This window comes from Endocarpon pusillum (assembly GCF_000464535.1).
Source record: "Endocarpon pusillum Z07020 unplaced genomic scaffold scaffold176, whole genome shotgun sequence".
Lineage (NCBI taxonomy): Eukaryota > Fungi > Ascomycota > Eurotiomycetes > Verrucariales > Verrucariaceae > Endocarpon > Endocarpon pusillum.
The window spans coordinates 176,630-197,965 of record NW_006916072.1 but is presented as its reverse complement, the minus strand read 5'-3'; the positions used below and the strand labels follow the sequence as shown (position 1 = coordinate 197,965).

Here is a 21,336-nt window from a genome sequence, read left to right as displayed (position 1 = left end):
TCACGCATGGTGCACACTTCTGACTCTCTTCATTCAGCTGCCTAGTTCGGAGCAACAACCGACGGCCATGTGTTACGCTGACTACGCTATCGATGCCACGGACAGGAGTAGAATCATTTCGTTTGACAAGATCAGGGCATATTAACTAGATGATGATGAAAGTCTTGACGAGGACGGTTTGGTGGTGGAGGTGCAGCCTGTGTTGAGCGGTTGGATCATCGTCATGTCGCAAATGTCATGGGTGCAGTGCAAAGTCAGTAGATTGTCTGACCTGGTTTCAGTGGTCGTCAACAACGTCGAATGGTCTTGTTGGTGCATTTCCACATTACTGAAGAGGTCATCCATAGAGATCATTCACAGAAGTGAGATGCACTTCAAGTGGTCCTTTTACGCTGCGGGTGTACAAGCAGGGACTCAGGTGACTTGACTGGCTGAGGTTGAGTGGATAATGAGAATGAGGTGATCACATGCTCTCGTTACCTAGATCGAGGGCACGATCGAGGGCACGACCGACCTACACGGCCTGTTCTTCTAAGGTATCATAATTCATGCTCGATATTTGAGTATATCGAGGCTCTCTACCTTGCCTCTAGCATATATTCTAAGACCCGTGTTCTCATTTCGCCGCTAGATTCTTCGCCTCATACGGCATACTACTACATATGTAGTATGACGGAATGGGTCGTCTGGGCCGAAGGGCCTGAACGACCGCAGATGGCAGCCCCATGCGCGGTCTCGGCTCGAAGCAATCCCGTCAATCACATCTTCTAGTCAATATGGCGCATCGCTCCCAGGCATTGCTTCCAATGCAATCATCTGATGTGGCTCGACCTACGTACTAAAGCGGAGTGGATCTCCATCCTCCATAGGTTCCCGCTATCTCCCAAGGCTGATTAGCCATTGGCCGAGATCGGCATGTGGGTCACCACTGACAGTTCATCCCCCCGTCTGCCCACGGGATTACTCTTGGTCGTCAGGAAAGGCAGCCCCAAGACAGGCTTGCTATGGTGAGGTCAATCTCCTGGATACCTCTTCGTGAGATTTCCGAGCCAGCTACGCCAAATCCTGCCCAAGTAAGTCTCTCAATTGAGCGTGACTTGCACTGCAAGGTCGTCTCTTGACCTTGTCGACATTAATCCCGTTAATATCTTCACATGATTTCTCGTTCACTGCTGGGCTTCCTATTCTATATATTGTATGCTTACCCTCCTTGACCACAGGTGCCCTACCAGCCAGTTCGTCAAGGCTCCGAAAGTCCTCCGAACATGGCATCACCAAGGAAGTCCCTCCACGAGGATGGCCCCGTCGAGACAGATCCAATACTTGACGGTCTCACTCTTTTCGAGAAGAAGGCCCATATCGTCAACCGTGAGCTTGACAGCATGGGCATGGGACGGTATCAATGGATGATATTCGCTCTGTGTGGATTTGGATACATGCTTGACCTGTTATGGGCCCAGGCCTTTGGTCTTGTCGTTAGGCCCTTACGGCAAGAGCTTGGTTTCTCCGAAGGGGAAGTTGGTAATATCTCGAGCGCATTCGCTGCAGGGCTCACCGCTGGTGCCTTTGTCTGGGGGGTTTTGGTGGACATCATTGGACGTCAATGGGCTTTCAATTTCACCGTCCTTTTTGCGAGCATCTTCGGACTCTGTCTTGGTGCTCCATCGAGTTACGACGCTATCCTCGTCCTTACGGCATTTGTTGGTTTCGGCGTGGGAGGGAACATTCCGATTGATACCACCATCACGCTCGAGTTCTTACCACAGAACCGTCGATTTCTTCTCCCACTGCTATCCATCTTCCAACCAATCGGCGTCGTGGTATGCTCGGCTCTTGCGTATGCGTTCATTCCCAGATACTCTTGTGCTCCCGACCTCTTAGCCTGCCGTAATGTTGCTGCTGGGGAACCATGCTGCACCAAGGCCGACAATTATGGCTGGCGATATCTTCTTTTCACCCTGGGTGCCATTACCATGGTGGTCTTTTTTCTACGCTTTGTCGTCTTCCGCTTCCAAGAGTCACCCAAATTCCTTCTCTACCGGGGCAAGGACGAAAAGGCTGTCAAGGTCATGCAGCATATCGCACAATACAACCGCACCACGAGCCCCATCACGCTGGAAACGTTTGCTGCATTATCCGGCGGTGATTCTTCTACGGGCACCCCCTCCTCCAGCAAAGCAATGCTCGGTGCAGGAGCCAAGCAACTGAATAATACCCTCGGTGAGAAAGTCAAGATCGAGATGGAACGATACAAGCTTCTTTTCAAGAACGCAACGGTCACTCGCCTTACGATCTTGATATGGATTATCTACATCTTCGATTACTGGGGTTTCTCGATCGCTGGCGGGCTTCTCCCGTATATTCTTGCAGAGAAGTCTAGCGAGGCAGGGCTCAGTACCGAGTCGACGTATCGCAGTTATATCTACATCTACCTGTTCGGTCTGCCAGGCGTCGTGCTGGGCACAACACTTTACAAGGGTAGACAGGCTGCAATGCTGGGAAGCTCGGCTCTCTTTGCTGCCACGCTTTTCATCTTCACTGCTGTCGATACACAGGCCAAGTATATTGGTGTCAACGGACTTGTCTACTTCTTCCAGAGCATGTTCAACGCAGTTTTATATGGTTGGACACCCGAAGCGTATCCCGCCCCGATTCGAGGCACCGCTGCAGGTGTGGCAAGCTTCTGGGGTAGAATTGCCTCGATTGTGGGACCAATAGCGGGAGAGAAACTGCTTGCATTGTCATACAATGCGCCTCTTTATCTTGCCGGAGCAGGGGTCTTCATATGCACTATCTGCATAGCATTTCTACCCCGGAAATATCTGGGTGCGGAGAGCTTCTAGAGGGCGTACCCTGGATAGAAGGAAATCATTGCCAGAGGGGGGCGAAACAACATCTTTGCTGGCTTCGGGGTGGCTGCCGTTCTGAGCGATCTGTGCGCTTCTTATCATTGCATTGCATTTTTGTCTCTGATGCTTCCCCGCCTTTCTTGGCTAGCTATCACGAGCTAGCTATCACGAGGGCGATTCTTCTGCAGTGAGCATCTGGCAGGCCCGGCTTTAGCTGCTTTCAGCTAGGAGCGTCCGGCTCGAATGGAGGCTGTCCGACGCTTCTCTATTGCTTGGCCAAAGCTAGACCTGCAGATGCATCATTTGCTTGCATGTTTTCTCTGCGCCGAGTGGAATCGCTTGCTGCTGGTGTCTCTCTTATCCCTGACTTGTCCTCCGTGCCTCGGCGCATTCCTTTCCTCACCTTCCTCTACGGGTACTTTGATGTCTTGCCTCGCTAGCTCTGCTTGGAATATGAGGATGTCATCGGTTGCGTTGCATATCGCCATCACGCGTATGCAAAGCATGAACGCGGTCACTCAAGGGTTCACTCAAGGGTTCACTCAAGGGTTCACTCAAGGTCCTGCATATTGCACTCTTGCTCAAGCCGTATTAATATCGAGTCCCCCCCTCTCCTGAGCCAACACTTCATCACATTTACATCCAGGGCCAGCCATTCCGATCACCATGCGCAGTGTCCTCTCAGCTATTGTCATCGCCGTCAGTGCGACCCTTGTATCGGCTCAAGACTCTGGCACTGACATTGATGGGCCTTTCACCCGGGATGAGCTCCGCTCCTCCATTAACCTAGACGACTTGCTAGCAGACGCCCAAACCCTCGAGGGTTTTGCCTACTCCACCCCCGAACGAAATCGAGTGTTTGGCTCGCCCGGCCACAATGCCACTGTTAACTGGCTCTACGACGAGCTGTCTTCCCTAAATGGCTACTACAGCGTCTCCCTTCAACCCTTTGAGGCCCTCTTTAGCAGCGGCAATGAGTCCTTCACTGTGAACGGCGCCGACCAAAATGCTACCCTGCTAACCTATACTCCCTCGGGAACCGCCCTCAACACCACCATCATAGCGATCTCCAACCTCGGATGCAACGCCTCAGACTATCCATCCACCGTCAGCGGAAAGATCGCGCTCGTCTCCCGTGGCTCGTGCACCTTCGGCCTCAAGTCCGCTCTCGCAGGCTCTGCAGGTGCCGCAGGTCTGGTAATCTACAACAACGTCCCGGGCCCACTAGCCGGTACCCTCGGCGATGCTTCCAACCCAGTCGGACCCTACACGCCCACCGTTGGCATCCCGCTCGAGAACGGACAAGCCATCCTTGCCCTCCTCAACTCCAGCTCTACTCCACTCGCTGGGAATCTGGAAGTAAACTCCATTCTTGAAAACCGTACAACCTACAACGTGCTCGCCCAATCCAACTCTGGCAACCAAAATTCAGTGCTAAGCCTAGGCGGACACACCGACTCCGTGATCCAGGGCCCCGGCATCAACGACGACGGCAGCGGCGTCATCGGCCTATTGAACGTTGCCCGCTCCCTGGCCTCCTACTCACCCCTCCCTTCAACCTACAACAGCATCCGCTTTGCATTCTGGTCCGCCGAAGAATTTGGCCTGCTAGGCTCAACCTACTACGTTGAGAACCTGCCTGCCCCGGAACTCGCAAAGATCAAACTCTATCTCAATTTCGACATGATCGCCTCCCCGAACTACATTTACGCCCTCTATGACGGCGATGGGAGTTCATTCAATCTAACCGGCCCGCCCGGCTCTGATCGCATCGAAGCGCTCTTCCAAGAATACTTCTCGAGCAACAACCTAAACTACACCGCGAGTGCCTTCGACGGCCGTTCCGACTACCTGCCCTTCATCGAAGCCGGCGTTGCAGCTGGCGGCATCTTCACCGGCGCCGAGGGCATCAAGACGCCCGCCGACGTCGAATCCTTCGGAGGCACGGCAGGCCTGGCATACGACGAGAACTATCACGAAGCGGGCGACAATGTGACGAATCTGAACGCGGAGGCCTTCAGGGTCAACAGTGAGGCGATCGCGTGGAGCGTGGCGACGTTTCTGGAGAGTTTGGAGGGGATTCCGGAGAGGAATGCCACGCAGGGTGGGAACGGGACGGCGAGTGCGGTGCCCAAGCGGAAGAGGAGCAAGAGGGATGTGGAGTGGAGGAAGCGGGCCGCTGGGCAGAGTGGGTTTGGGAACGGAAATGCACATAGTCATGCACATGGGAAGGGCGGGTGTGCGAAGTTCCGAGTGGCGATCTAGATATACGGTTGGTCGGTCGGTCGGTGGGTTGAGTACCTTGTTGGTTCTAATAATAATATGTGTACAAAACCAAGCTGTAGTCTAGGGATCCAAGAAACACAGAAGGGGGACGGGCTCTCCCAGGAACTGAAACGATCCACGCACACCCCCTATCTATCTGCCCAATACTCCAATCCCAAACAGCCCCCCCACAAATAAAGAAAATCAATACATCCTCCTTCCAGCCTTGACCGCGCTCAAAACGCCCTTCTCCTCCAACAGCGTCAAAATATCAAAGAGCGGCACATCATTGCCCCTCCTCGCCACCATACTCAGCGACACGGGCAGATAACCCGCCTTCCCCGTCACGCGACTCACGAACGGCACCTCGCCGATCGGGACCGTGTAATCGGGACAGCCGACCAGGTAGCCAAAGGAGTAGACGCTGAATTTGTCGTAGACGACACACTCGTGCTCGGGGATGTCGTCGCGGTAGTTGGGCCGGCCGAAGCTCTGCGGGAAGATGAGCAGGGTGATTGCTTCTTCGTCGGGCGGGCCGAAGAGGACGTTCTCGACCCAGCGCGCGAACACGGCCATGGAGTCGAGGTGTTGGGCGATCTGGGCGCGGGTGAGGGAGCGGCCGTATTCGAGGCGTTGGGACACGATGGCGGAGAGTTTGGGCGCGGAGCCGTGGTGGGAGGAGGCGTACGAGGCGAGGAAATCGTTGATGCCGCCTTCGTGGAGCGCCGAGTAGGAGACCAGCGCCGAGTAGATGGGGCCGGTGGCTTCGTCGAGCGAGTCCGGTTGGCCTCGCGGTTTCATGGCGCGCCAGAGCTCGTCGAGGTTGAAGGCCGTTCTTTCGCAGCACAGGTGTTGCTCTAGTTTCAGGACGAATGCTTCGATTTTCTTCTCGGCTTCGGTGAGTTTGGACGCGTCGGCCAGAGGGTTGGGAAACCATCGGTGTGGGCTTGGGTGCTCTTGCTGTAATGATCGGACAGGATATAGAAGTTTGTATTTTCGTGCCTCTCTAGGAATTAATGGCTGGAAGGAGCTGGGCAGGAGTTGCGTGCCAATCTTGCCGAAGGTTGTTGCGTCCCTGGTGAAGATGCCCAGTGTGTTCAGTAGGTCAGTGGCACCCAAGACGCCCACAAGACTGATTGCTGTTTGTGTAGGTCGGTTTCCAAAAAGACCATTGACACCAGCTGGATGTCTGATGGAGCCACCGGTGTCTGTACCGATTGTGCAATCCAGCCACGGATAGGCTGCGGCTGCCACAGCGCTTCCTGTGCTAGAAGATGATGGTTTCTGTTCTCCGTCCCCTCGTGGATTTACGGGGCATGTGGAACCAATCCACTGGTGAGGATCAACACCTTCACAGAATTCACTCGTTTTGAGCTTGCCCACAACAACAGCGCCAGCGGCCAACAGAAGCTTTATAGCAGGTGCGGTTGTCTTTGCTGGTGGATAAAGCTCGTGCCAAGCATTGTTACCATAGCCGGTCTTGAGCCCTTGCAGGTGAATGTTGTCTTTGACTGCTATCCGAAGCTGTTGTTGATTAGCGTGCCGGCTATGGATAGGATTCTTGGGGACTCACGCCAGCAAGAGGTCTTGATTTTGAGGGCGTGGAGTAAAGCCTTGACGGAACAGCAACCATACGCTGCTTACTTGAAGAAGGCAGCCGCTCCATGGAGCTCAAGGGGCTCTCGCTGGCAGACAGATTGAGTGTACGAAAATTGTCTTTCCTCGTCCTGATAGGAAGTATGGCTTTGATAAACGCATGGTGCGTATCTTTGTAAAGCCTACACACTGGATGGATCCGTCCCGTCGCTTTGCAAACAACGTATGGCCCATTTGCCAGCTTCCGATCTGAAGTGTTGATGAACAGAATGGTTGTGTCCGTCCTCACCTCGAAATGCAGACGCCTTGGCTGTTGCAGCACGACAACTGTACCAATTTCCGGTCAGCGAATCGTACTGCGGTCGTCGAAAAGTCAGTCTGCCTTACCTTTGAGGAAGGCACGACACCAGACATCATCTTCTCGAGAAAACCTTTCGCACACAGATTCGACATCATGGTTAGTAAAGCAAGGTCTGTTGCATGTAAGAACGGTCACTGGCAACAGTCCACCGTCAAGCGTATCGAGTCTGGCAAGTTGCTGAGGAGAAAGCTTTGCGACAGAATGTGGTAATAGGTAGTAAAGATTACTTCCGATAGAGCACTGCCGGGTTTTCTCGAAGCCTTCCATTCAAAGCGACCACCGTCAATACCAAACCAGTATGGATGTGAAAGATGAAATATGAATATGCAAATACTGAAGAAGTGGAAAGAGTGGAAGAGTGCGACGGAACACTAAGAATCAGGTGAGGCTGATAAGGGAGATTGAGTTCGCCGGGTAGGGTACTTCCTGAGCCAAAGAAGGCACAAAGGGCGGGACGTTTTGGATGACCAGTTGGACAAAGAGAGGCCATGCTTGCTTGCTGGCTTCATCATGATCATGATATACTAACTTCCCTTTGGCAACTCCTGAGCAGCATGACGATGTTGCGACGGCCTGCTCCGCATCCGCGTTCGCGATGTGTCGAAGTATGGCAATATAAGGTTCAATTACACATCCTTCAAGCATGTTGGCCCTGAAGGATGTAGATGGAGCGTAGCAAGATGGATTTGAAGCTGCAAGGTCTCAAGTTAGTACTGTAAGTAATGTTCAAGGCCTAGGTAATGAACGGGCTAGGGAATGACTAGAGAGGAGAGCAACTTCTGGACGTGCATGTCGTGATGTTATCTTATCTTCTCAACGGTCTAACAATAGTATGGAGTCGTGCATCAAAAGTAGTCAAACTACACTAACTAATCTCAAGGCTCTACCAAAGATAGCTAGTGCTGACTAGCCTGAGATAGTGCTTCGTTGTACAGATAGTCTACCCTAGAGAAAGCCTAAAGAAGCCCCTGAATTAAGTGCTCTCTAGGCTTCTCCTCACGTGGTTGCATACTTATATTACGGGCCTCTAGCTAGTGAGGGCCTATCTAAGCACGCCTATAAGTTATCTGCTGCATATCTTAGGCTAGAGGGCCTACTAGTAGCTTACACTTACCTTCTACCTCTTACCTTAATATTAGTAGAGTTTGACCACTTTTGATGCACGACTCTGTACAGTAGTAAGTTAGTAGTTAGCTACGCCAAGCCTCCGTTTCGTCAGTTCAACCAAATTACTAATTACTAGCACTGGCAGTGCTCGAGTAAGGAGTGTAAATTACGGGTTAGACACCTCGGTGTGATTTCAGATGCCATAGCTCGAAACACAGACAGTCTGCAGGCCAAAGTCAACTCGGATATAAACGCCAGATCGGGCACCGAGCTTTATTAGGCCGGAGTACATACCGTTACACATATCCCCCCTAAACACCCGTCACCACGTTCCCTGGCCCCAGATTGCTGGCACAGAGCATGCGTCACATTCCAATGCGACACCAGCGATGCAGTGAATGACGCACGTTTCGTTTCGTGCTTGTTTTATCAAGATTATCTGACCATAGCAGTCAATTGTTGGTCGCCATTGCTGCCCTGTGGGGTATACAGTATACATAGATCTGCCTTATCTCTTTTTCTTTTCATGAGCAGACTTCGTTCTTGATTTTCTGTATTTCTCTTTGTCGACAAATTCCTTCTCATCACTAGACATTTGACGTATCTGGGTTATATTTGCGAGTTTGTGCCACCTCCTACACTAAGAAACGGGTTCTCTTATTATCATAAACATGGGTAGCTCACAATCGGTACCCTATTACGACCAGCCGCGTCGCCATCGCCACAGGAGCCGAGAACGAGAATACTTTCGACCACCTGGTGGCTATCGACGACCAGACCTTCTGCCGCAGTACGGACCGAGGTATGATAAACCTGTGCAATCAGCAGAGACCTGTGTTTATAACCCTTTGATGTAGATATCGCGATTCATATATGAGACCGATCCCCCCTCCAGGATATGGCGGACCTTACGTGGACAGATACAATCGACGCCCACAACGTTATAGATGGTAGTATCGTGGTGCACTGAGGTGCAGGTCCGCATGAAGTTGGAAGTATGTCAAACTCTTTAGCCGTTGCACAACACCATGGCATGTCGAAGTGCCCACTGAGCTGTTCTCTACCAGCAAGCTTGCTTGCTACAATGAATTTATGGAATACCACCACAACACAACACAATGCAGTCTAGCGTGTCTTTGGAAATCGTAGGTATTGTCTCAAGCAATGCTCCGTACATTGTGCCACAACCCTAACACGTGTGGTACTAAGTGCTGTAGTAGTAACCCACCTGCACGGCAGACCCAGTGCCAAGATCCCAAACAGGAATCGCAGAGCTAAGTGTAACCACAACTCCGCAATCGACCTTGACCCATCCTACATAGGGCTCGTGTCTTCAATTCGTAGCACCAACAGCTTGCATATCCTTGTCGATCTCATCTTCCCGTGAGGAGGTCCTTCTAGACACTCTGATACAGAGTAGATGTATGGGGAGCTTGGCAATAAACTGGTAATCCAGAAACTCGGAGCTTGACAGCCTTCCCAGTCATCTAACATCAAGAGAATAGGTGCAACATGCCAAGCGCACCCAGAACCTGACACATCTGCCGCCTTACCAGACTGAAACAGTCAGGGCCGTGACCCGAGAAGTCAGAGACCTAGAAAAGGACGTCAAGCGCATCCTCGAGCCTTTTGAGGGCCATTTCAACCCGTCCTCCGATCCTCCGACCGCCTGCGCCTTGCTTGTTGACCACCTTGCTATCAGGCGGAACAAGCGATGTCTTCTTGCTTATCATCGAGGACGAGCTGATAAGCTAGAGGAGATGTGTTGGGATGGTAAGGATGTTCTGGAAGTACACCAATCGAGGCAATCCAGTACAGGTCAGGAAGGGTCGAGTGCCCCCTCAAACGATGAGAGCTCCCTAAGCCCAGAAGAGGAGGAATATTTCAGACAATATAGCGATATGTTAGCAGCTTATAAAGGTCAATGGACTGATATCGACTTGACTGGGAGTCTGGAACCGCCAAAAGATCTCTTCATTGATGTTAGGGTTCTGAAAGACGCTGGCGAGGTGCAGACGGAATACGGGTAATTTAGGGTCTTGGATGATTCTGAAATGGCAGGACTAATGACGGTTTCATAGGGCAATAAATCTGACGAAGAACAGTCAGTTTTATGTAAGGCACGGAGATGTTGAGCGGCTGATAGCCCAGGGATTTCTACAGCGCTTGAGTTAACTCGAATATTCAAGCTCCCAAGTTCTTCACATTGCTGGCTTACAGAATGTGTAGGATCTGGAAACAAAGAAGACCCTTTTAGAACGACTCTACGGGGATTTCTCCACGTCGCAATCCTAGGCACCGGCTGAGGTCGAGCACATTGAGAAACTTCGGAAGGAGTAGACAAAAATACCTCCAGCAGGGTGGGAAGTATCTACAGGAATAGAAGGCCTGGATGAGGCGATCCCAACGAATACCATACTCCGAAGGACGTCATAATCTCAAACCCCAGAACATCCTGAAAGTGACAATCTCCATGATGGGAATTGCTGCACTGGTTGCTGGTTGGCCAAGCTGAGGAGAGTGCGATCTGAAATCGAATTGCTGTCATATGACTACGCCTGTCCTGGCACAATTGGTCATATGTACTTAGGGACAGGCGAGAATGAGATAGAAGATGGAATACCTGATTGCTCAGTCAAAACAGCTTATTCGGTGTTTGGGCAAACTTCGACACACAATCAGAGGTACAATTCCCCAAAATCAAGATGACTGCCCTTTGGCGAGCACGTCCATGACCAGATGACGCCAAAATAATATCAATTTCCCGCTTCTCTCCCCCCCATCTACAAAATTGGTTGCCATTCAGACGATTAGCATATCGCCCACCCCTAAACCAAAGATACTCATGCACGGTCTTGGATCGGCGGCGTGGCAGTGTCTGCAGCCAATCAGACACAGGGAGCTCATTAAAAGGGTGGCGATGAAGGGTATCCATGGGTTGGGGTTGGAGTGGGGGTTCCACAAATGGCCCTGACTCAATGCTCGATCCAATACATATCTCCAATGAAATAGATTGCAGTATGCAGACAGTAGAAGCAAAGGGATACTCCGCACTCCCTGGCTGGGGCACATACGTAACCTCTACTGCGGTATCGGCATACGTCAAATCCGATCTTGCAGTGCAGAAGATGGCGTACTACGTAGTACAGCTCAATCTAGAAAATTCAAGAGGCTTTCAGCCTAAGCTTGATGACTTCTTTCGAGGTATTAAGCTATTCCCTGTTAGTTTCTTGGGCAAATGAAGCCGAAAATTACTACAAGGTGGTGTGCCTGTGGAGATAGCCATGCAGGTTACTCCGGACTGCTACGAAGCATGCACTGGCAGTACACCGGTAAAGGGAGCTCGAGAAGGGATGGTGTGCTCCCCACGTTGATCTCTCACAAGCGGAGCCGTATATCTGCTCTTGCTGCTTGGCAGTCCTATCAATAGCCGTGAACATAAAACAGTTCCACATATTGCTAAACATCCTTGATGATCATGTCCCACACTTGTGGCGAAACAAGCGCAATCATATTCCAGCACCCCAGAAATTAACACCTCAGTATATCCGTGATTTGTGGTTACAGCTTGTACTGAATGCGTAATGTATACCAAAAGAAGAACGGAAGACCCTGATGGAACTTTACCAGACACGATCCTTTTCGCAGTGATACTGAAAGGCACGGGGATAAGATAAGATAATAAAGGTGAAGTGAAGTTAAGTAAAAGACAACGAGCCCGTCCGAGGCTTGGGAGCACAAGACTTTTATGCATGCCTCGCTCTAGATTAGTGGCGGTAATCTCGGGAGAAATCGATTCAAGAAATTGGACGACCATAAAACCGAGCCGGGACCGTAAAAGATGAGAATGGGCATTTTCAAATACGGTCGGCTACTCCTGGCAACCAGCACCCTCGTTGTGCTACGTGAGACTCCATGGTAAATGGCCCGAAGGCCAAGTAAACAATTTGTGTCGCTCTTGGCATGTCACATATCAACAAAATCGATGAGGAAGACAGTAGAAATGATGACTTGCTATACATACCAGCTAATCTGTCGGGAGAAATCATGCAAAGAACGACACTAATTCTTCACGTGGGCCTCGACCCATCCTTCATAACACCACACCTGAGGTCATGCAGAAAGACTTTTTCGTGGCAAGTGGGGGGAACATTTGAAGACTCGCATGGACTTGCAGACTTAGTCGAGTACCGAAGGTGTGATCTCTGCGAAGAGCAATTCCCATGTAATGACTGCCAATAGCATTTGGCGGCTGGCTGCTCGTGCAGGGATACTCTTAATAGATGGAGATAGTTGTGGCAAGGTAAAAAGGCTTCGGGCCATTATCAAGTAGAGGGTCGATTGGGTGGCACAGTGGATAGTGGATGATGGATGATGGATGATGGATGACCCTCCCCCGACTCCTCGTGCGGGGCGGGAAGAGACACGTGAGGCAGAAAGAGGGAGGGAAGATATTCTCTCCCAGTCGGCCCATCTACCGATACCAATGTTACTACTAGGAGCTTTACCTGTTTGGTGATACCAGTGTTGTTTATTAAAAATTGATACGATTTGCTGACATGTACCTCCATCCATGTATCTCACATCTAGCACAGGGCCCGGCATCATTCACTGGGCCCCGCCATAGAACTGACAATGACCCTCTACTATGCCTTCTCCGCGCAGACCGCGTAGCACATCATTTCTATCAATCATGCGTTCCTCTCAGTCCTCTGCAGCTCAGGACCGAGGTCAAGCGGATGGTTTAAGTGACGAGAGCTCACTTCTAGCCCCGGACCGTCCCTCCACCGGACGTCGAGCTCGAACGAGCTCTTCCACCACTCAGGTTGTCGGATCGCCGTCAATTGCACAGAGAACTCCAACCAGGTCGTTCTATCACCGCTCCTTTCATGGCTCTATAGGTACGTATTAGTCTTTTTCACTGATACGGGCTGACTCTTGCCTGGAGACGCAGCTCAATATTCGTCATATGGCGTGCGAGAGCAGACCGCAGAACTAGCCTCACTCGCAATATCCGAATCTGTCCGGGAGAGTCCATCTTCATCAGATACCAAACAGCGTTCGATATCACACCCAGATACCATCATTCTTGACACAGAAGCATCTCAAGGCTCACCTGCCGAGCCCAGCACCCGTGCTCATGTACGTTCACGACCAGAGGCCATTGACGAGGTCTCTGAGCCGGTCTCCCCAGAGTCAAGTCGCGAGGCATCACCACCAGCACATTTCACCTCAGCATTGACTAAGATGATTCAGAAATCGCCGCCAGAGTTCTCCGTAGGAGTGAGGTACATGGGGAAGAGAGACTCGTTAACACACAATACCTCTTCAAGAAGAGAAGCTTTTGAGAGCGATACCACCATCACAGAAGAAACATCACTCCTGCCCAAAAGTCAGGATGAAATTTCGAAGAAGGTCGGATCTTATAAGGATCTGGAGAGTCAAAAACCCCACAGGCGACCTGTCAAGCACCAAATTCGTGCTACGGGTCAGCATGCCCTTAACAAGTCACGCTCCGCGGCTTATACAATTTTACATCCAAAAACGTGGGATATTGGAACGATATGGCAGGAGGGGTTTGTCCGACCTGTCAGCGTTCTACCGGCTGTTTTTCTCGGCCTTCTACTCAACATCTTGGACGCTCTCTCCTACGGGATGATATTGTTCCCCCTCGGTCAACCAGTATTTGCAGATATGGGCTCAGACGGTATTTCCATGTTTTATGTCAGCACAATAATTGCCCAGGTGGTTTTTTCCAGTGGGGGAAGTATTTTCAAGGGAGGCATCGGTTCTGAAATGATCGAGGTGGTCCCCTTTATGCACAAGATGGCCTTTACAATTCTAAATACGGTTGGTGAGGACAATCCGAAATCCGTTTTGGCAACAACCATCCTGTCCTATGCCCTAAGCTCAATGCTTACGGGCATTGTTTTCTTTCTCATGGGGGTATGCCGTCTGGGGTCCTTGATTGGGTTTTTTCCACGCCACATTCTCATTGGTTGCATAGGTGGAGTTGGGTGGTTTCTGGTTGTCACTGGTCTCGAGGTGTCTGCCAGGCTTGATGGCAACCTCAACTACGATTTCTCAACCCTACAAAAGCTCCTTCAACTCGACACCATTTTTCTGTGGGCAATCCCTTTCGTGCTTGCTGTCATCCTTATGGCCACACAGCGCTTTGTCAAATCTAACTTTCTTGTTGGTGGCTACTTCATCAGCGTTGCAATAATATTCTATTTTTTTAGGTTTGCTCTCGGCTTTCCGATTGAGATGCTTCGAGAGCACGGTTGGGTCTTCGACGCACCCCCTGCAGAAAACCCTTGGTATCATTTCTATACGCTTTACGACTTTCGAGCAGTGAACTGGGAGGCGCTCGCAGAAACAGTTCCCGCCATGTTTGCGCTTACCTTCTTCGGCATTCTCCATGTTCCGATCAATGTTCCCGCCTTAGCTATTTCTACAGGAGAGGACAGTTTAGACCTTGACAGAGAGCTTCTGGCTCATGGCGTTACCAACGCACTGTCGGGCTTCTTTGGCAGCATCCAGAATTACCTCGTGTACACAAATAGCTTACTCTTCATTGATAGTGGAGGAAGCTCGAGACTCGCAGGCCTCTTGCTTGCGGCAGCAACTGCTGGGGTCCTTTTCATGGGGCCTGTGCTTGTTGGATACATTCCCATCATGGTTGTCGGTGCTCTCATCTTCCTGCTCGGCATGGAGCTTATGATTGAGGCACTGATTGATACGTTTGGCAAAGTCCATCGGCTTGAGTACATCACTATTCTGATTATAGTGGTTACCATGGGCGCGTGGGATTTTGTGGTTGGCATCTTTGTTGGCATAGTGCTTGCCTGTGTCAACTTTGTCGTACAGACTTCTCGCAAAAGCGCAATTCGTGCTACATATTCGGGAGAAACCGCCAACTCGACGGTACGGCGACCTCCTGTTCAGCTCAGATTTTTAAAGGAAGCCGGCCAGCAGACACATGTCATCAAGCTTGCCGGCTTTCTCTTCTTCGGTACTATTGTCGGAGTCGAAAACAGAATTCGAGCTATGCTTGCAGAAGATGCTTTCCGACATCGCCCGATTCGCTATCTTATCCTTGATCTTGCACACATCAACGGCGTTGACTTTTCGGCCGCTGAAGCTTTCACCAGAATCAGTCGCTTGCTTAAAAAGCGAGGCGTGATTATGATTGTCAGTGGTGTCAGCGTCAATGGTGAGGTTGGGCAGAGCCTGAGTAGTGTCGGACTATTTAGCGAGGAGAACGAGGTTGAGCTGTTTGAGAATTTGAACCAGGCTCTGGAGTTTTGCGAGAATGAACTGCTCCAAGCATTTTACGAACGGCAAGCGCAATTACCTCCACACCATCGACACGCTCCTCCACCCTCTCCAAGTCAACAGCTTGATGTTCCTGTGGAGGGCAGACGTCCATCATTCCCTTCGGAGTTGATGTTCAGCTCACCGAGGAGGGACCATCTTCATCATGTTGCATCAACGACACTTAATGAGACTGTTTCCACCAAGTCACACTCGTGGCATAACTATAAACAGCCTCTACCACTACTGCTTCAGATATTCGAGGACCTTTCAGAACATGGCGAAGATTTCTGGTTTAAGGCAACCCGATTTTTTGAGAAAAAGCAGTTCCCTTCTGGTACGGTTTTATTTAACATAGGCGAACCTGCAAGTGGTTTCTACCTTCTAGAAGAGGGAATCCTACGTGCCGACTACAACTCCCCACAAGGCCAGTATTCAGAGCTCATTATGGCCGGACGTCCCTGTGGCGAACTACCATTCTTTTCAGAAACAAGTCGAACGGCGACGTTGACGGCTGAACGAGACTGTACCGTATGGGAGATGAGCGAGCAGAAATGGACAGAACTACAAAAAGCAGAGCCGGATGTGGCGAGTGAAATGCTCAAAATATGCTTGAAACTGACCAAGGAACGAATGGACGCTGTGCTTGGATACATCCTTACTGCTGCTGGCTGAGAGGTAGGAGCCACAGACTTCCCATTCATTTGTATTTGGTGCTCTTATGCGACTTTTGCGAGGCCTTGGAGGCGCTCTCAAAAACCAAAAGTTTGGCGATGTTATTGTGAAAAGTCAATTGTATAAAAATGATTTAGATATTGTGGGGAGTAATCTTTGGTCAATTTTGATATGGGTAAGCATCAACGGTCCATTCAGGGACATCACATGTCGAATTGCAACTCTCAGTGGTTCCACAATTAGACGAGCTCCACCTCTGGGACGCTTAAGCAGACGGGTTGACCAACTGCTACCAGCAGTGACTGTCGATGAACAGTGTGCCCTGACCACTTTAAATTAGCTAATTTACTAGTAGAATAATCTCCCGGAGCCTAACTGAGTCAATGCAGTGATGGACTCAATCTCAAAATCCATTGATGAACGCACTAATAGACGATGCAACATTAAGTGGCAGTCCAGGACTAAGGCAACTCCTTCAACAACCACAACAACCACAACAACATCGTCAGTGGGGTGTGTCTGATGTGGGAACTGGTAAGCGTGCATGACAAGAAAAACACGAGCTCCCAGCATCTCATACCGTTGCCCAATGGTGTCATAGATCAGCAGCTTGGACCAGATTTGTGCATGTGATGGTTGGGCAATGCAGGTTCCATTGGCAGATGGTCATGCGACCCCGTTGGAAACAACTCACCATGCGCTGGCCAGATTGCGTCTCGATTCTGGCTAGCAGCCACATGAATGCGGTAGGATCACTGCCAAACGGGAGAGTTGAGCGCAGAGAGCAGAGTAAAGGACGGCAGGGCAGAGCAGAGCTAGGCTAAGTAGAGCAGATAAGCGGGGTCCGTGTTACTGGATAAGTAGGAGGAGTAGCTTTCTGGGGGTTTGTTGTACCTGCAACATGCCTGTGTCAGGAGTTCCTCTGAAAGCCTCAAACACTATCGCTAGTTATAGGTTGTTGAAGTGACCTGCGCATTTGGCCCCCATAGCTAGGCATCGTATGTCACCACGTCCGGAGTACTTATTTATGCTTCTTCCACAACTGTCAGTCTGAAACGGACCAGCTCTAGTTACGGTTAAAATTTTCCACGCTATTGCTTGCCAAGTGGAAGTGATTTGCGGTTGTCTAGCCACTTTGTTTCTCAAATGCACAGGGAGGCCAGTCGTTGATAGTGACTTACTGCCAGTGGGCGACACGGGCTTCAGGGTATTACAAGCTCCAGACTTCGGGATGCGGCTGGTGGATCTCAGGGTTTGTTAGGGAATTTCATTGGCGCGTCCCTCCGGGCTAGTACTAGCGGCCTGCTATGTTTGAGCTGTCGGCCTCCCTTATTCACTTCAACTTTCAACAACACGTCTGCTGCTCGAGCACTGCTGAAATTTCCTTCCTACCCGTCTTGAAGCCTCTCTTGATCTCTACTTCTAGCCCCTCTTTTCAAGCTCCCAACATTCCACTTTCAAGCGGCAAGTACACATCTCGTATCATCGACACGTTCCTGCAAATTCCACGTCTCGTGCTTTCTGTGATCTCTGCACAAGCAAGTAACTGACTTCCTCGCCAGATTGAACTTTTTTTGCTATTCATCTCTTCCCCGTCCAGCTCATAATTGATATTATCGCCCTGTATCCACCTAGAGATGGCTGCCCCCGCTTTACCTACCGTCATGCCTCCCACCACTGGTGCCGTCGGTGGAACTGATTCCACTCCCGTGCCTTCCACCGCACCTGCTGCGGCTACCACTGAGCCTAACCCAGCCACCGACACCATCACCTCAGTCAGCGATACTGCTGCAGCTGCCACTCAGGACGAAACCGCTGGGAAGGGCGAAGCTAAGCTCGAAGGTGGCCCCGCAAGTGAGGGCATCTTGGGCTACAAGGGGCCCGGGCTGATCCAGTAAGCATCGCCTGCATCTATTCCTGACCTATTCTAATCACTCTTTTTCTTTCTGCAGGAGTCTCCGATTTTCGAAGCGTTTCTTCTGGTTTAGCGATGAAGCTTTTAAAACTGACACTCTGGACGCCTATCTCCGTGCAGAAAAGGCCGAGATTGCACATCCCAATGCTGCCTGGGCTCACGAGACTGGAAAGGGTCTTTTGTTCTTTGCTAAGCGGGCTGAGGACAAGGCAGCCCCAGCCGGCATCTTGAACTTGGTTGGTCGCTCCTAGTGCCCACCTTGACAAGAACTATTACTGACCAGGTTCGTCAGGCTGAGGTCGCCGATGTGACTAAGGAAGGCTCCAACGACTTTTCGTTCAAGCTCAACGGACACAAGCATGTTTTCCAAGCCGCGTCTCCAGCCGAGCGTTCCAGCTGGATTGCTGCGATTGAGGCGAAGGCCGCTGAGGGCAAAGGGCTGAAGGAAGGTATCCTGGGCAGTGAAGGATACCAAAAGCACTTTGAGAAATACAGTACGTCAATCTTCTTTCTATATTGATGCTCGTCATCCACGTACCCCGCAGAGGATTCTTGGCTAATGCAAAGCTAGACAAGCTTGGTGTTGGAGCCGCGACTACGGGCTCGTCGCTTCCTGGTCTTTCCAAGTCGAAAGAGAGAAAGGAGACATCCGCTCCTCCACGAAAATCTCTCGAGACCAAAGTCAAGGAGACTCTCAAAAAGGACAAAAAGGACAGGGTTGATACCAGCTCTGCTTCCTCCTCCGATGCTGAAAAGAAAGACAAGAAGTCCAAAAGCCGATCCCAATCTCGCAAACGTGCCAGCATCTTTGGCCTCCTCGGCAACAAAAAGGAAGAGCAGGAGGAGAAGAAAGATGTGAAGAAAGAGGAAAAGGCCGAGGAAAAGGCTGAGAAGGAGATGGCCAAGGAACATCACAAGCACGACAAAGAGGTTGCTAAAGAGGAGAAAAAGCAGGAAAAGGAGATTGTCAAGGAACACCACAAGGAGGAGAAGAAGCATGAAAAAGAAGTAACCAAGGAGGAGCAGAAGCTTGAGAAGGAACAGAAGCAGGCCGAGGCGCAAGCCACTCATCAGCCATCAGACATTGCTGAAGCCGGTGCTGCGACTGTTGCTGCGACTGTTGCTGCTGCTGGTAAGCAACCCCGGTACCAATGCGCTTGCAAGCAGAGCTAACCCTCTTATAGCCCCAGCCGCCATCACTACATCTCACGAGAAGAAGGCAGATGAAACAAAGCCAGAACTCTCGACCACCAGGGGCACCGAGAACCTTGAAAAGAACCGCGGCAAGCGCGGTTCAATCTTCGGTAATTTCTTCGGGGGCAGAAAAGACATTACAAGCCCAACAGCGGAAAAGACTCCAACCGATGGAGCTCTAGTCATTCCTACCAAGGACAGCGAGGTTGCACCTGTCTCCGAGACTGCTCCTAAGATCGATGAGCCAGCTCAAAGCAAGCCAATTGATGCTGCAGCAGTCACGGCACCAGTGGACTCGGCCATCGCAGCTCATGATGTACCTGCCAACAGCGTTCATGCTCAGACCACCACCGGAGCGCCTATCAAGAGCCCTACTACTCCATCGCACAAAGGTGGTGTGATGGGTTTCTTCAAGAGACAGGACTCGAAGCTTGAGGTGCGTCATTGACCCCTTTCTGATATCTATGACTACTAATGTCATGTAGCAGAAGAAGGAGGCAACGGCTGATGAACCAGTTTCAACAGCTACTGCCCTCGAGACGGGTGTCACCTCGGAATCTCCTGCCGCTGCCACTTCTGAGAGTAAGCCAACCTTGAAAGAGAAGCGCCGAACCTCTCTTTTCAATACCCTTGCTAGCAAGAAGGAAAAGTCCGAGTCCGAGGTGACTGAAGGCGAGACCAGGAAGTCACCGCTTCCCCAGAAGCTTGGTGGTCTATTCCGCAAACCCAGCAAGGCGGTGAAATCTGAACAGACACAAACCGAGCCCACCTCCGCTATCACCGAATCCGCTCCAATTGCAGAGAGCACGGAGGGTGATGCAGTATCTTCAGCAAAAGCCGAGCCCGCTTTGACCAATGGCATCACCCAGGCACCCACCGAGCCAGTCGATCGAGCTCCTGAGGCAGCCAGCGGTGCAACACCGACCGTCAAGGCTTCGGCATGAAGGTCCGAAGAGGTCGGAGTGACGACGCCACGAGCTTCCTTCCAAGCACTCAGAGCTGCCAGTCCAATCGAGCATGAGAAATGGTGGGACTCGGATTCGTACTCGCCAAAGCCCTCTCGTCTCTCTGGCCTCGCCACGGCTTGACTCGACAATGAACCACCGGTCGCATCGACAGCACCCATTTCCTACTACGCATTGCGATCGAACCCACTTCGGTCCTTGACTAGCAACTTTATCCGCTCAACCTCGCGAATCGATACCCCCTGCTTTTGTTTGTTCTAGATTGATATCTATGTCTTGCGCTGAGTCTGAGTCTGAGTCTTGCATTGTCGAATGGATACCCCGAGTGTGATTGCTGTCCCTTTCGAGACGATGCCTTTGCTTACTTTGTCCTTATGATACCCGTGCGGAATCTCTTATTGGAGGCTCTTGGTCACTCGATCGCCTGTAGGGCAGAATTGCGTATAATAGCTAATATGATCACTGGTTTCTCTGTATTCGGATGAGTCAATGTTTATTGGCTCGATCAATAGACAGCGTTTGCTTGTCCAATGGTGAACACGGGTGGGGGTACTGGACCTCAACTTGGTTCTGCTGGTGGTAGGAGAGGCTACCCGACTTTGCGACCATGTGTCTTCCATCTAAAGCATCTGAGTATCCGAATAGCCATTGTAGAAGTGCGGTCCGGCATTGACAGTACAGGAAGATGATGATATCGGGCCAAGTGCGCCGACCAAGCATCCCTATCTCGACTCGACCAGTGCCCGATTTGTAACGCGTTTGACGATCTTAGATAACGACTGCTGTGATGATTGCTGAAGCACAATCTGACATGGAATACCTGCAGTATGCTGCCAGCCAGGCATCATCATTTCTTTCCCAGAACATCTGAGGATCACAGGCACATTGAATAGCACCAGCCTCCTCGTCAACTCGGTTTCGGTGTCATCCCCAAAGAGACCCTCAGTTGAGACGGCCCAACCACATCCACAGCCATGGCGCCTGATTTCGCAAAGGCCATGTCCCTAATCGATGCCGCTCACGCCGAAGACCCCAACCGAGTTCCCGTCCAAACCGACACGGATAGATCCTCCTCCTCTCCCCTCGCCGCCG

General features: G+C 51.0%; 6 protein-coding genes across 6 annotated transcripts; 5 read left to right on the top strand and 1 right to left on the bottom strand.

The window, feature by feature from the left end:
• Nucleotides 1-1,265: 1,265 nt before the first annotated feature.
• Nucleotides 1,266-2,843, top strand: EPUS_04112 (uncharacterized protein; the record flags this gene model as incomplete). Its single annotated transcript, XM_007802726.1, has 1 exon — nucleotides 1,266-2,843. One exon carries the CDS (start codon nucleotides 1,266-1,268, stop codon nucleotides 2,841-2,843), a length of 1,578 nt encoding a protein of 525 aa, XP_007800917.1.
• A 672-nt stretch (nucleotides 2,844-3,515) lies between these two features.
• On the top strand, nucleotides 3,516-5,114 carry EPUS_04111 (uncharacterized protein; the record flags this gene model as incomplete). The annotated part of the gene is made up of 1 exon (XM_007802725.1): nucleotides 3,516-5,114. One exon carries the CDS (start codon nucleotides 3,516-3,518, stop codon nucleotides 5,112-5,114), a length of 1,599 nt encoding a protein of 532 aa, XP_007800916.1.
• Nucleotides 5,115-5,318: 204 nt separating this feature from the next.
• EPUS_04110 (uncharacterized protein) lies at nucleotides 5,319-7,163 on the bottom strand (the record flags this gene model as incomplete). The annotated part of the gene is made up of 3 exons (XM_007802724.1): nucleotides 5,319-6,638; nucleotides 6,688-7,020; nucleotides 7,098-7,163. 3 exons carry the CDS (start codon nucleotides 7,161-7,163, stop codon nucleotides 5,319-5,321), a joined length of 1,719 nt encoding a protein of 572 aa, XP_007800915.1.
• Nucleotides 7,164-8,849: 1,686 nt separating this feature from the next.
• Nucleotides 8,850-10,208, top strand: EPUS_04109 (DNA replication complex GINS protein PSF1; the record flags this gene model as incomplete). Its single annotated transcript, XM_007802723.1, has 2 exons — nucleotides 8,850-8,980; nucleotides 9,749-10,208. 2 exons carry the CDS (start codon nucleotides 8,850-8,852, stop codon nucleotides 10,206-10,208), a joined length of 591 nt encoding a protein of 196 aa, XP_007800914.1.
• A 2,663-nt stretch (nucleotides 10,209-12,871) lies between these two features.
• EPUS_04108 (uncharacterized protein) lies at nucleotides 12,872-16,170 on the top strand (the record flags this gene model as incomplete). Its single annotated transcript, XM_007802722.1, has 2 exons — nucleotides 12,872-13,079; nucleotides 13,127-16,170. The coding sequence occupies 2 exons, from the start codon at nucleotides 12,872-12,874 to the stop codon at nucleotides 16,168-16,170; spliced, it is 3,252 nt and encodes a 1,083-aa protein (XP_007800913.1).
• Nucleotides 16,171-17,807: 1,637 nt separating this feature from the next.
• On the top strand, nucleotides 17,808-20,223 carry EPUS_04107 (uncharacterized protein; the record flags this gene model as incomplete). Its single annotated transcript, XM_007802721.1, has 6 exons — nucleotides 17,808-18,064; nucleotides 18,123-18,321; nucleotides 18,378-18,579; nucleotides 18,657-19,217; nucleotides 19,270-19,715; nucleotides 19,765-20,223. 6 exons carry the CDS (start codon nucleotides 17,808-17,810, stop codon nucleotides 20,221-20,223), a joined length of 2,124 nt encoding a protein of 707 aa, XP_007800912.1.
• Between the last annotated feature and the right edge of the window lie 1,113 nt (nucleotides 20,224-21,336).